Genomic DNA, 14,903 nt, shown 5'->3' with positions numbered 1-14,903 from the left:
AGGTTTTTGTTTTTTCTTTTGGTTGAACTAAAGTGGGGGGTCAATTTTTAGCATTAAACCTATTTTTCCAGATCTCCAAATTTATCTGAATTAACAAGGACTTTTTGGGAACTTTATTATTATTATTATTATTATTATTTATTATTAGAGTTTAGCAAAATAACAAGCCTTTTACAAAGTTCAAGGAACTAAATATCAGTTCATTCTTAACTGGAATCAATAAATTCACTGGATCTGGACACTGTCTATGAAATTAAAAAAGAAATAGGACACACTAAGGATTGTTGGATAGCTGTTCCACCTGTTGGTGATTATTCTTCTCTCACCTTGGCCATGGAGCCCTCGATAGCTGTCCCGCCAGCTCAGGCTTAACCCAGCAAATTAGGTTTTACCCCGATCTGTTGTCAAGGAACTTTTCACAATGTCCATCAGCCCTTCTGACAGAGAACATGCGAAGATAAGCAAAAAGCCACGGAGTCTTTAGAGCATATTACCCTCTGTGGACAACTGCAGTGTAATCCCTGGTTTTTTTAATGTTGCTGTTGACCTTTCTTTCTGGCAGATCACACTGCCAAAGCACTTTGACTAAAACAGCTGGCAAGCACTGTGTTTTGCAGATGAATCACAAGGGTTGCAAATTGTACTTGCTATAGTAGTAAGACAAATTATTTAGAGAGCTACTGTGAAATACCAGTCAATCTTTTGAGTTAACTCCATGATAACCCCTTTAGAAACAACGATAACTACTAGTCTCAAAGTTATCTGCTGACAGCAAAAATTATATATACACTTATTTGCTATTCTGGAGGACACCAAAACTAAATCTTGATTCTCCAATTCCTCAAACACTGAAAAGCCTCAAAGCTGACACTTCTCTAATTGTTATGGTAATTATAATGCCAATGAACTAAACAACAGTTCTGGAATTATTCAATAAAAGTTCCCTCATTTTCCTCTCAGTTCCCACCTTCTGACTTTACTCTTCCACATCCAGGAAAAGCATGGCTAGACTTCACTGCTAACTCCAGCAACTTCTTGTTTGAGTTTGCTCCTCAGTGAAAGCAGTGATTTTTTAAATAGATGAGATGAACAGTATTTCCCGAAATTCCTATTGCTTTACACTATATAGAACAACCAACTTCATGAAAATAATATGTTGGAGTGCTGGATCCACACTCATAGATTTTCTCCTGGTTTTTTTCCTCTTGCAGTTAAACATGGAATTAAAAAGGAGACATTGTCATTCTATACATGGCATATCTGTGTTAAATTGATACCAGGAAAAAACACCCTGTCATTTCTGCAGATGGCAGTCTGTAGCATTGCCAGGTGAAATTCCAAAACCTCAAAATCCTGTACAGTAGTAAAAATAAATTCATTAACTGATAACAAAGGAAGGGAGGGTGAAGAAGCTGGGCCTGGTTTATACATTTTGGTTATAAGAACTACAAACTGTGCTCACAGTGTCATTTACTATGAAGAATGTCGAGTGAATGGCAACACCGACTGGCTGTGTCTTATGGAAGACTCAGCAGCCTTATTTTTAGGACAGAGTAAACCTACAAGTGTTTAGAAAACTATGCACAGCCCTTACATGAATATACTCTTTACTTTTGCTAGAGAGCATTTGATAAGAAATTTCAGAGCAAAAGAGATGTGGGGTTTGTCCAAAAGCTTTTAGATCATTAAAAACCAAAGCCTGTAGAGCTGCAGATTCCAACTCATCACACAGCCCACAACACCAGTAACACCTCAACACTGAGCAAACAGAACTATCTCCTTACAGTTCCCACATTAAGCAGTCAGCTTCAGAAAGGTCCCAAGAATCACCAGAAGCTGTTTAATTCGATCACTCCAAAAATCTTCCTCAAAACCAAGCTTCGCATCGTCTCTCAAAGGTCAGCAAATGTAGGCAATTTTTGATTAAGGAGGGAAATTAAACCACAAAGACTCCTAACAGAAGCTTCTCTGCTCTATGCTAGAAATGAGAAGAGATTTAAGAACCTGACCAAGACAAATTACCAGATCTTGATATTAATGGGTACAAACTCTCTATAATTGTGGGAATGAATAGTTGAACAACCACTTGTAGCTGCCTTCTCAAGACCTAGATCTAATCAATAATAAAGTACAGATAGGTTTTCATGGCAGGGATCCTGGCTTGCAGAACTCATCATGTGAGAAAGGGAACCTGAACTCCCCATGCTTGCACACACACTCACTCCAGCTAAGTCTGTGGGAATTGGAGATGGCCACCTCATTTGCTTTCCCTTCTGTTTTCCCCTTGCTTAATCACTTTGAACTGTATTTTCAATATTGTCTAGCTGGACAATGACTTGCTAGTCTCTTCAAGGGTTTACATTTACATTTGGGTAAGCATGTCTTGTGCCACGTAAGACACCCAGCACAATTCATCTGAAAGAAATAAGTTGCTAAAATGGCACCTCTTCATGGGTAAAGAAAAGCATCCATGTTGGACCTGTTGTTTCTTGATTCCCACTGCTGAAAGGAGAGCAGAGGGAGGAGAGAGAATTCAAACTAAAAAGAAGACTTCAGTCAGAGCAGCCTAGATTAGACTGTGAAGCCAAGGAGTGTTACAGCTTGGAAAGAGACACTGAGATGCAACATAAGCCAGTTTTTTAGATAAACTGTAACACGGATTTTGAATAAGTCTGCCAAAAAGCCAACCTAGTAAAAGTTACAAAACTGGGATTAAACTGGGAAATTCGTCTAGAGTTGGCAATGAGTGGCCAACAGAATTGTTATACAGCATATGAGAGTCAACATTTGAATAAAGATCCTCTAGCCTTTCTGTTTGTGGCAATTTCCATGAGTTACTAAGCTAACATCAGATTATTTTGATTCTACAAGCTTCTACTAACTGTTAGCATGTATATTCACTAAGATCTGAATCTTGCTAAAGATAGATTTTAACTTCAACAGACCCAGGATTTTAGAACCTTTATTCATATACTAAGGTGCTTAGAACCTTACAGGAAATACTACACTCTATGCAATTCCTTTTTTGCCAAAAATGTTCACAGGTAGCAGAATGGCCCCAGAGTTAAACTACTTGACTCAAGATCTAGGATACCATGATCCAACTCTGCTCTGTCACAGACTTTCTGTACCACCTTAACAGATCCCTCAGCTTCTTCAGGCCTCAATTTCTCATATGTAGAATGCAGGTAATAGCCCTGCCCTGAAGAGTGCCTTGATGTCAGGTGCTCAAAAATGATGGTGATGGGACCAAACAGATCCATCAGAGAGACAAAATGATGTGAACCTGTACCTTCAGCAAGACTTGCACTGAGAGAAGATTTTGTTTGCCATACTGGTCAAAGTACAGCCACCCACCAGCACCCTACAACAACAGTGCCAAGGCACAGCAAGGGCAAGGAGCTCCCCAGAAGGGAAGGCGCATTTCACTGCCCCAAATTTCCACTAGAGATGCATAATCACCAGCACATTTCCTGACTTTGGCCAGTTTTAAGTCTTTTACCCTTCTAGCTATACTCTGACAATATTAATGCAACACCACCTGCTCCCCTTTTGCACGCTGTGCACACCAAACAACATGCATTACGTGTAAGAGAAATAACCAGATTTCAACAGCTGCAGTCTACTCAGCATATATAGATCATTATATACAATTATAATATGTATACATGATATGCATTATACTTTGTACAGCACATCACATCACTAGATAGGAGCTGGAATTTACAGTCTTTTAGCTGGTAGATAGCACAATTTTAAATATCTAGCTACTATATTAAACAAGTGTGTGAATCCCTGCCTGTAGAAGTTTCATGTTCCAGGAAAGCTGCCAAAAAAGTAGCTGCAATCCTGCATTTTGGGCTCAAAATCAGGGCTTGAACCCCTGTGCTCTTTCCCTCAGTCTCCTCAGTGTGATGAACTGCAGCCTAGTTTTAACATTGTACCCAGTGATCACACTGACTTGTTCTTCATGTGATGCTTTACAAAATACTTGTCTGAACCACAATCACAAACACTTTGCCCTACACCACTTTCATAATCACATTCAGAAATAGGCTCATGGCTTCTGTGATAAAAGCAGTTCTTCAGAAAGCCATATTAACAACTGTGTTCTTGCTAATCCTAACAGAAAATCTACCAAACAAGCAAAAACCTCCAAGATTATATTCTCTATAAAACAGTGTATTCTCACTTTTTTCAGAGATTTCTGCTCTTTGTAAGAAGTTTGGTATTACACCTTCAGTCTGTGTACGTTGACGTTCAGATTTTCACGGCAAAGTTAACTCAGTCGTGTTGATTTGTGTGCAAACTTATAGCAGCACATGCACACTGAACAACACATTTAGAAAGGCAAAGACTGAAGTGTGAGCACAACAGTCGGGCTGTGTGAACCCTAACTTCGGAATTTTCTGATTTAAAATGTATTTTTGAACATAACTCCTTAAAATGACCAGTCCAAACTTGTGCAGTCAGCCTGCACAGTTCCTAGATAATGACACCTGGGGCTTCCATGGGCAGGGCAGCAGCCTCCAGGAACGACAGCCCAGTGCTGACAGTGCAGCAATATGGGCAAGTTCTCACAAACTGCTCCTGTTATACCCACGTCCCTCCAGAGTCACATGCAAAGAAACGTGAGAGAAAACCTGCCCATGAAAGGGGCTCCACGAAATGCATTCCTCCCTCTATCAGAACTGTGTCCAGTTCCGGGCCCCTCAGTTCAGGAAGGACATGGAGGGGCTGGAGCAGGTCCAGAGAAGGGCAACGAGGCTGGTGAAGGGACCCAAGCACAAGTCCTACGAGGAGAGGCTGAGGGAGCTGGGGCTGTTGAGCCTGCAGAAGAGGAGGCTCAGGGGAGACCTCCTCACTCTCTACAACTGCCTGACAGGAGGGTGTAGCCAGGTGGGGGTTGGTCTCTTCTCCCAGGAACCAGCAGTAGGACAAGAGGGCTCGGTCTTAAGCTCTGCCAGGGGAGGTTTAGGTTGGATATTAGGAAGAAATTTTGTAGAGAGGGGGAATTGGAATGGGCTGCCCAGGGAGGGGGTGGAGTCACCATCCCTGGAGGTGTTAAAGATGAGACTGGATGTGGCATCAGTGCCATGGGCTGGGAGCCACGGCAGGGTTGGATCAAGGGTTGGACTTGATGATCTCGGAGGTCCTTTCCAACCTGGCTGATTCCATGATCATGTTTTCTTCTGCAAACAGACATGTGCCCCTATTTCTCAACGAAGTAGTTTGTAGGAAGTTAATGTCCTCAGCACATCAGCCAGGAAAAAAATGATACACTGTGTACACAGAAAACTTTTTAAGATCTAAAAGAGATGTAAGGTTAATTTGGCTAAGTACAATCTGAAAATGTAAGTTTAATTTATGTTAGTTGGTTAGGCCACTTAAGACAAATTGGCACTTTTGGAATAGATGAAATAAAAGATGTTAATTGTCTTTAAGCATTATTTGGTTTCATCTGTGAGCCATCATGGCTACAGCAACCCTACACTATTGATTTCTTATTACGTACCATGACTTCTTTCGGACAGCAATAATCTGGATAAAAAACCTGTATGAAAAACTGCTGACAACTCAGATATCTATAAATAATTCTGGGCTCTGCCATCAGCTCACAGTATTTCAATGCCTTTTAACTCTGCTCTACAGCTTTTGGATAGCTCTCTGACTTTGAAAAATCTTAACACTTTCCATCTCCACTCATTTTATTCTAATGAGAGTTCAGAGTTGCCCTCTCTGAGCAAAAATTCTTCATGAGCTTACTGTGTCTAACTTCTGAGATAACCCATTTATGCATCAATTTGCCTACTCTGCCCATCTGCCCTTTTGCCCTCCAAACACACATAACACTTGACAAATGGTTTATCTTTGTAAAGGGAATAACTGCTCAAATATGATAAACGAGAAACATGTCTGCAAAACAGTGTACCTAGTTTTATAATTATGCTGTCATTTAACAAATATCCAGAAATAATTACAAAATTTGAGAGGTTCATTACAAAAAAAAAAAACAGTACCGTGTTTAAACAGGCAGAAATGGGACTCTCTGTACCATATTTGCTTATGCTGCCCCGACCTTTTTTCATGTGACAAATCATTAGATGACAGAAAGGGAAGATTACTCCTACCTTAATTAATCCTTAATTAGCCTCCACATTTCCAAAGGTCAAACAGCATGTGAAATCCCTGAAAACAATTTCATTCTTAGGAGAATTACTTGGAGTATCTTCAGCTAATACTGAAAAATTCAGACACTCAAGGTAAACCTTTCTCAGTAGGTCAAATCTCTGCCATAGATTTTGCTCTCTGCTGCCAAGAACTACCTAAACAACATGAAGGAAACTACTGAAACCTCTCAAACGAGTGGAAGGAAAACAAAACTTCAAATGCGGTCTTCAGTTGGTGAGAAATTAGAGATTCTCCGGCTTTACACCGGCGTAACTAAGATGGCAATTTGCTGACACATGCTGCAGGAGAGAAGAGAAGCTCAACAAGATGAAACTTTATGAGGCTGTTTGGTGGTTCCCAGCTGCTGGCCAGCCCTCTGGGAAGGTGGCTGGTACCATCCAGGGCCTGGCTCGCAGCCTCTGGCACGTCTCACTCTGCCACACACCTGCCAGCTGGAAGCTCCTGCTTGGCAAAGAGGACTTGCAGGAGAGTGTCAGAGAGCAGACTGCCCCTGTCAGAGTGGGAGGGAGGAAGGTGTTAAAGGGAAGGAAGGTCTTGATGGGGGCATTCAGCAACCTCAGCTCCCTGGGAATGCTCCCGGTACCCTGTAATTATCCACACTGCTCCAAAGCTGTGTGGGAGTAGCAGACCTGCAGCATCACAGGAGCAAGGAGGAGTGAAAGGAGGACTCAGTTTCCAGCAAATTCCTTTCCTCCCTACTCCGAGCTGTCTGCCTTTTCCCACCATAGCTAATCTTTTCTAGAGCTGAACTTACAGCAATCTCCCCAAAAGAGAGATTTTGGATGAAGAGACCAACACGCAACACGTACCATTACCATTCCAAAAATCAGATGTTACCAGGGCATTTAATCCACCATTGGGATCTTCCAGCCTCTTTTACTTTGTGGTCGCCATGTTTTCTTCCTCTCACCAAGTCTCACAAACCTCTGTCTCCTCAAAACTCCACTGTAATGTCTACATTTTTGGCCACTTGTCCTCTTGGCCTCCTGACAAAATCAGAAGAGTTGTTAGCTAAAATTCTGTGCTACCTCTCCATCTTTTCTTCTTACTATCTGGGAACTGCTGGTCAAGAGCCTAATCAGCAATATCATGGTATGATCAGGGATGTAAGTGCCAGTGATTTGGGATATCTGCTAGTTCTTTAGTTAATTTTCTGTAAGATTTCAGACAAGATGCATTTTCTGCACCTTGTTTTTTCAGTGAATGGAATAAATCTAAGGATTGGTTACGTCCTTATTTAGTATACACAGGTTTCTAAAATGCTATTTAAAAAAAACCCCTGAGAATTGTGCTTTTGGAATTACACAAATACGTTTTGCTTTCTCAGTAACATCAGCTAGAAATCTATTCGAGTTTTAACCTGAAGGTAAATTACTCTGAAAATATTTCACTTTCTTCCTAGACTTAAAGGAATTGAGGGGTTTTTTTGCTGTCTTTGAAAAAACTCAGTTTCATTAGTTACATTCTGCAAACTTAAGATGCAGTATCTGTGTCTGCAAACCAAATTCACACTGTTTCACTCATTTCAGAAGTAGTGTAAAAGTGCCAACGGCTGCAAATACCAGAACATGACTGGTTTAGTTCAGAGCTGTGCCTCTCTCATCCTGCAGGAATACAGGATTTCAAGCTTTGAGCAGAGGCTGATGAACGAAATAGAATTTCGCCTTGAACGAACCCCGGTGGATGAATCAGATGATGAAGTCCAGCACGAGGAAATCCCTACAGGCAAATACATAGCACCCATCTTTGATAAGAGACTCAAACATTTCCGGGTAATGGAAGGATCCCCTGTCATATTCACCTGCAAAATAGTTGGAATACCTGTTCCTAAGGTAAGTCATTCTCACTGTTACCAGTAAAGGAATAAAAAACAACTACCTACCATTTTCTATACATCCCTCTGGAAAGTCTCACTCCTCAGAACATGGCTCTGTGGAGAGAGTTCTAAAAGTAATCATTCCCCCTTCCTTTCCAACAATATCTGCTCCTGAACATGTATCAGGCCTTGAGGTACCATAGGGACTGCCACAAACCACCTGACTGCAAGAGAAACAGAACTGCATAAACCCTCAGGAAGTCAACTGCTCAGAAAGACTAGAACTGACCTGAGATAACCAGTAACGTGTCTAGAGCCAAGAAAAGAGAACCTGACAGGTCCAGCTGTGATGTGAAGCTTTCAGAGCTCAACCTGGAATCATTCTAGTTCACATTATAACTGATCTGCAAAGTTTATAATACTCTAAAATTTTTACTAGCTATTGGTCAACTTGTGTCATGTTCTTATCTACGTTTTTCTAGTCCCTGTTCCACTACAGAGCAAGTGTTAAGTCACAGGGGGTGTGGGGGGGGTCTGATCACTGCAGGTGTACTGGTTCAAGGATGGCAAGCAGATCTCAAAGAAAAACCCGCATTTCAAAATGAACAGAGAAGAAGATGGAACATGCTCTTTACATATTGAAGCTGCTACCAACGATGATGATGGCAACTATACTATTATGGCTGCAAACCCACAAGTAAGATGATTTAGTTTCTTTTACAAAAATGCTTGTTTCACCTTTTTCTAATATATATTAATAGGAACAGAGATTGGGCCACCTAGGCTAACACTGAGTGGTGACTGTATCATAAATTAGATGCTTCAGAGCATAGGAGAGGAAAACATGTAAAGAAGACTGATAGAACTAATCCCCTATTCTTAACACATCCAGTCAAAATCATTAAGGACAATTTTCGTGTCAGTAACTTCTGCCCACTGATAGGTGCCTTTTGAGATGTGGCAACAAAACAGACGATATTTCAGGCAGAAGAAATATCAATTCAAGCAAGGAGAAATAAAAAGATACATCAAGTTTGGAAGTGTTACCAAACATAATTATTCTTTATCTAGGATGCAAAGACGTGGATCTGCAAATAGTTTCATCCCCCAATACCATTCTCCTTCACCCCATGTGCTAGATTAGCTTTTTATTTAGAAGTACATTCAAGCAAATCAAGCAACTTTTTCCAGTTTCAATTTTTACTCCTTTCTGAATTATATTTCTTCTCAGGTTCTGTGTGGTTGCACTGATGAGTATGCCAGTACAAAGGTACTGGCAGACAGCACCTGTGGCAGGAGTAAACAAGCAGGGACAGGTAGTGCTGAAGCTGGGTCACACAGCACCACTGTCACATGCATTGCCACAGCCTGGAAGGGTCACAGAAACACACTGCTCTAGATACACAGAGGAACTCCTGTCTCAACTGCACTCCACCACAGGCTGATAGCATTTGCTTTGGAGAAGTAACATTTAGACTACAGTTCAGCTACTTTATAAAAATAAATCCTAATGCATTGTAAATGTTCAATGTTTATACTTTAAAATGAAATAAGCTATTAACCAACTATTATTTCTGTTTCCTTTGTGATTTGCAGGGGAGAATCAGTTGTTCAGGCCACCTGATGGTTCAAAGTGTCCCTCTGCGGAGCCGACTATCAACAACTCAGCCTCACAGGTAAAAGAAAAAAGTCCCTCAGACCTTTCTAATGCTTCTCATTGAAGGCATCCAAACTAACCAGCTCCTGTACTTCTAGGCACTCACTGAATTTCTCAATCCTAAAATGGAAGTAACAGCAGCACTTCCCCTCCAACATAGGTCACTTCTATATTGTAATATTTTTAACGTCGTCCTCAAATACAGGGAAGTTTGATTTCATTTACCTGTTGCAGTGAAGCCAAAGGCAAGGGATGGATTAGCAAGATGCAATTCAGCCGAAAAGAAGCAAAAAGAAGCAAGGCCAGCTTGGGAATCCCAGGATATTACATGATATAGTTAACTTGATAACCTTTCTAAATGGAAAATATGCAAGAATTCAATTACAATCAGTCCATTTCTTTCTGCCCTTTTCTATAACTCAAGCTATCTGTTCATCCTTTCCCCTAATTCCTTCCCTTTTTTAAGCATTAGGAAAAAAAGGTTTGACTTTCAAACACACACATGCAATTTTTGTGCTGCAGAACACGACCCCGAGTGCCAGAAGGAGACAAAGAGGCAGTTCAAGAACGCTTTTTCAGGCCGTACTTTCTACAGGCTCCAGGTGACATGGTAGCACACGAAGGGCGACTTTGTAGGTTGGATTGTAAGGTATTCACTGGTTCCTCTGTTCATTCTCACTTTCCCTACCTCTGTACATGTGTTGCTTGGTGTTTTCACGTTCTTTGTTGCTTGCATGAACATTTTTCGTTCAAGTTTTAATGCTTACTTTTTAAAAACTATTTCTTGTTGCCATTGTCTCTGAGCTGATTCCAGGGATTTCTCTTGAATACATGCTCTATGGACTGAAGAGCACAGAGAACACAACCCAGAAACAGAAGGCTCACTTGCAAGGTTGTTCAAATTACTAGATATGTTCACCATGTCCTTTACCAGTATAAACTCCAGAAGTCCTGCTCCATTATCAGATTCTTGAACATAATCCATAATAGCACAAAATGGTGAAAAGAGAGGATTCAGCACATTATATTGTGTTCAAGCAAGTGTTCCCATTGCATTGCACTGAACTACTGAAGGTTAATAGTCCCGGAGAAGAGGGAACAGAGTCCAGTTTATTTTATGCTTCCCCAGCATGCACAGATGCAGAAACATCCCCATTAACTGATTCAAATCTCAGCATGAGGGAGCTGTCAGAGGTTAGAGGGCACGTAGTGAACATCCTGTGATTGAATACCCTGAAGAAAACCATCTGCTCCAACATACTTTGGTAGCCCCTTCATGTCCCAGTAGCCCAGCAAAGGTGGTAATGCTGACACTCACCTCTTCCATGCTCCAGAATGTCTCCTGCCCTCAAGTGGGTAGAAACTCTGAAGCACAGCTTAATGCTCTGAGGATGAACAAGATTCATTGCTACCTCATTTATGACATAAAGTTTACCAGGAGCATGCCAAAGAATTTGGTTATTCCTGGTTCTGCTCTCCCAGCAGAGCTCGGGAAGCCTTAAAGCATGTCTGCTATTGCATGAACCAGAAGAGAGCAGTGCTCATTCAGGCAAGTTCCACTTCCCCCTTTTTCTGCTTTGTAAAATATTGTTTGGAAAGCAGTATTTTAGACATGAGTAAGTACTTCTACCCCTTGGAAAGATTTTTAACATTATAATACAGTCTAATAGTGTAACAGTATTTAAAAAAAAAAAAAACTTAATCTGCAGTGTTCTAAAGCACATAAGTTCAACAGCTACAAAGTATTAAATAATTTTTCATCACATTTTACAAAATATAAAGTAATTTGTATAGAACTTTTCTTCATCTCTATTAAACTCTGTAGTGTTTTAGATCCAGGGTTTTGATTTATACTCAGCACAAAAAAAAAAAAAAGGAAACCAGCAGATTATTAGGAGTCTTTTGTGAATCCCATATTACAAAGTTTCTTCCTTTCTGACTAAGAAAAAGGAAAGCATTACTTGTAATTTTTTCTCTTTTTGCTTGCTTGTTTTCTCATTTTCTCCCTTTTGGAACTGGTGAGCAGACAAACAGAAGCTGAGAAATAGTTAAAAAACCCAGAATCTTTCTGCCCTATATTCTGACGTCATTCAGAGGGTGTCTGGGAAGAAAAAAAAAGCCTACCTACAAATTTACTGAACTCTGTTTGTCAGTGGGACGTTGGTCTCGAGCTCTTTCCCTGTCTGTTAGGTGAGTGGGTTACCAACTCCAGACCTGACGTGGCTCCTCAATGGCAAACCTGTGCTACCAGACAGCACCCACAAGATGCTGGTCAGAGAGACAGGGGTTCACTCTCTGCTGATTGATCCTCTCTCCCAAAATGATGCTGGAACTTACACCTGCCTTGCCACTAATAAAACAGGACAAAATTCGTTTAGTCTGGAGCTCACTGTTGTAGGTAAGAAACGCTGAAAAACTAGACAGTGATGAAGTTACTTGTACGTGCCTCTTCAAACTTGCCTTACGTGGTTTCCTTACAGACAAGTATAAATAAAGAGTTAATGCACTGAGACCAGGAGAAACCAACAGCTACAGAACTCCTCTGATGGAGGGAAATGCACCTGGTGTTCAGTTGACAGGGGCACTCCTGTTACTAAATAGAGGGCTGTAAGAATTCTACCTTACCTCTCTTGTCTGGGAAAAATGATCCTTAATTTTCTCCCCAGAAAATCCCGAGCTTTTTAATTCATAATATATGTTGAGGTGTCCTAGATTTCAGTCCAAATTTTATTGAAAATGTTTATAAATAGAAAAACATAAATCTGAATACTACTCTTTAATAAAGCCTTTCAAGATCTGAGATATTGAATTTCATAAGTCTAGCATTTATTTCCTGCAATGGTAGTATGTTTAGACCCACCAGAGATGCATCCATTCTTTTGCAAACTTCAGTTCTGCCTATTATTTACTTTATGTTCCCTTACAGAGGCTATATCATGACATTTCACTTCCCTTCCACTAAAAATTCACTGCCTATTTTGATGTCACAAGAATAATTTTTGATCATGTTCTTCCATACTGTTTAAAGCAAAACAACAATAAAATATCTGTTGTTCAATAATTCTTTTTCCAGCAAAGGAAGTAAAAAGAGCCCCCATGTTCTTGGAGAAGCTTCAGAACTGTGGTGTTCCAGAAGGGTACCCCGTCAGGTTAGAGTGCAGAGTTGTGGGAATGCCACCCCCCGTATTTTACTGGAAGAAGGATAATGAGACCCTCCCATCAAACAGAGAGAGGATGAGGTACTGTACCATTATACCCATGCTTGAAGTTTCTTGTGGCTGGACCAACTGTTTTTCCGTGAAAACCTGTGTGATAAGTACAGATGGTGGTGTTTTTAAAACAACTTCTTTCACCTACAAAAAGTTGTAAGAGGCTTGCTCTCCTGTGAGGTGAACAATGGCTATTTCCTTGGCTCAGAAAAAGGCATGGAGCATGACACACCACTGCTTCAGAGAGTGGGGACAGAGCTGATAGGCCTGATAGAGCACATGAATCTCTTCATCAAAGACACTATGATACAGTATTTTAATGCATTTTAGCACCTTATTCTCTCAGAACTAGACTGAGGAAAAAACAGTTTAAACTATGTATAAATTCAAACTCAGAACAGCTAGAACCTGGTTTTGAGCGCCCCTGAGCATGAGATGATAGAGCTCATCATATCAGACACAGAGGCTGATAACCAAGTTGGTCAAAAACAAAGGCAAAGATTTTGATCCATGCTTCGAAAAAACAACCCCTCTGCTATTTCAGACTGCCTGCCCCAAAGGCTTCCAGTGGCTCAGCACAGATCCATGGGCAGCACTGTTCTTGTTTGTCCTCTCTTGCCTCGCTTTTATCTTCCTGCCTGAAGCCAAGAGATGTTTTTGTATCACTATATGGACACAAACCAGCATCTATACCACTGCACCCCCAGCATAAGGCAAATTATGTAGTGCAGGGAGCAAAAGGTGAATGTTCCCTTTTATATTAGAGGTGTCGGAAGCACAAAATGTCCTCCTGACCTCAAAGTCTGTGATTTCATTCCAGTTCATAAGGAAACAAAATCTCAAACTTCAGAACATCCTGCAACTTCGAGTGTCCTTATGTACTCACCTCCCACCTCTCCCTTTAGAAGCACTTGGGTTGATAAAAAGGACCAACCTCGCCCTAGACAGCAGAGGAGTCTCAGTTCTACACTACTGAAAAGTTTTTCCTGGAACTGCAGCCAGAAAGTCTTAGATTACCAAAGAGCAAAGGAAGCAGAGATAATAATGAAGCAGGTTTCTTTTAGAGTGTTGGCCAAACAAATCTTGCAGATTTTGCCACTGTCATTTTCTCATGGAAAAGGGTGCCCCAAAAAAGCTGCTGCCTCGCTCTGGTTACTGTTGTGAAAAATAACACAACTTCATACAAGTGTTCTTGGTATTTTGTTATTCTTCCAGTTTCTGAACTAGGAGAAAACACAGTATGACTGCACAGCAGATTTGCATGGGTTTAGTTCATTGAAATTCAATAAATAATTCTAATATTAATATATGCAGAGCAACAAGTCAGTTCCCACTGTCACACCATGGCTGTGCACAAAGGAGAGCAGCCAGAACAGATTTCAGCTCTCTGATCACTGAAAGCAAATCTATTGAATACAACTTCCTCCTGAGGGGAAGAGGGGCAGGCACTGATCTCTTCTCTGTGGGGACCAGGGACAGAACCCAGAGGAATGGTCTGAAGTTGTGTCAGGGGAGGTTTAGGTTGAATATTAGGGAAAGGTTCTTCCCCCAGAGGGTGGCTGGGCACTGGACAGGCTCCCCAGGGTAGTGGTCACAGCACCAAGGCTGGCAGAGCTCAAGGAGTGTTTGGATGATCCTCTCAGGCCCATGGTGTGACTCTTGGGGATGGTCCTGGGCAGGGCCAGGAGGTGGACTCGATGATCCTTGGGGGTCCCTTCCAGCTCAGCACAGTCTGTGATTCTGACACTATAAAGAAGCAGCAGTCCAAGACATTTGAGGATAGAAATTATGACATACCTCTTTCATATTTAATACACATATCTTAAAATCTCGAAGTTTGATATGCTCTTGAGAAACAGTAATTCCCAAACCCTTGTTTTTCCCAGCATGCATCAAGACACAACAGGGTACGTCTGCCTCCTCATCCAGCCTGCCAAGAAAGCAGACGCTGGCTGGTACACCTTGTCTGCAAAAAACGAAGCTGGTATCATCTCTTGCACTGCTCGACTTGACATATACGGTAGGTACT

At 41.1% G+C, this 14,903-nt stretch overlaps 2 protein-coding genes across 2 annotated transcripts in view; one reads left to right on the top strand and one right to left on the bottom strand.

Moving 5' to 3' along the window:
- Positions 1 to 14,903, bottom strand: part of ATOH7 (atonal bHLH transcription factor 7) — a 39,266-nt gene that overhangs the window by 12,008 nt on the left and 12,355 nt on the right. The window lies entirely within an intron of this gene.
- Positions 1 to 14,903, top strand: part of MYPN (myopalladin) — a 43,112-nt gene that overhangs the window by 24,837 nt on the left and 3,372 nt on the right. The window contains exons 12-18 of the mRNA XM_027750548.2: positions 7,803 to 8,024; positions 8,556 to 8,705; positions 9,605 to 9,684; positions 10,188 to 10,314; positions 11,856 to 12,063; positions 12,739 to 12,904; positions 14,761 to 14,894. Of these exons, the coding sequence (XP_027606349.2) occupies positions 7,803 to 8,024; positions 8,556 to 8,705; positions 9,605 to 9,684; positions 10,188 to 10,314; positions 11,856 to 12,063; positions 12,739 to 12,904; positions 14,761 to 14,894 (1,087 nt within the window). The remainder of the gene's footprint in view (positions 1 to 7,802; positions 8,025 to 8,555; positions 8,706 to 9,604; positions 9,685 to 10,187; positions 10,315 to 11,855; positions 12,064 to 12,738; positions 12,905 to 14,760; positions 14,895 to 14,903) is intronic.

This window comes from Pipra filicauda, unplaced genomic scaffold (genome assembly GCF_003945595.2).
Source record: "Pipra filicauda isolate LSUMZ 115617 unplaced genomic scaffold, ASM394559v2 scaffold4_size7858003_pilon, whole genome shotgun sequence".
Lineage (NCBI taxonomy): Eukaryota > Metazoa > Chordata > Aves > Passeriformes > Pipridae > Pipra > Pipra filicauda.
Note: the sequence above shows the minus strand (reverse complement) of the source record. Positions and strands in the feature narration are given on the sequence as shown.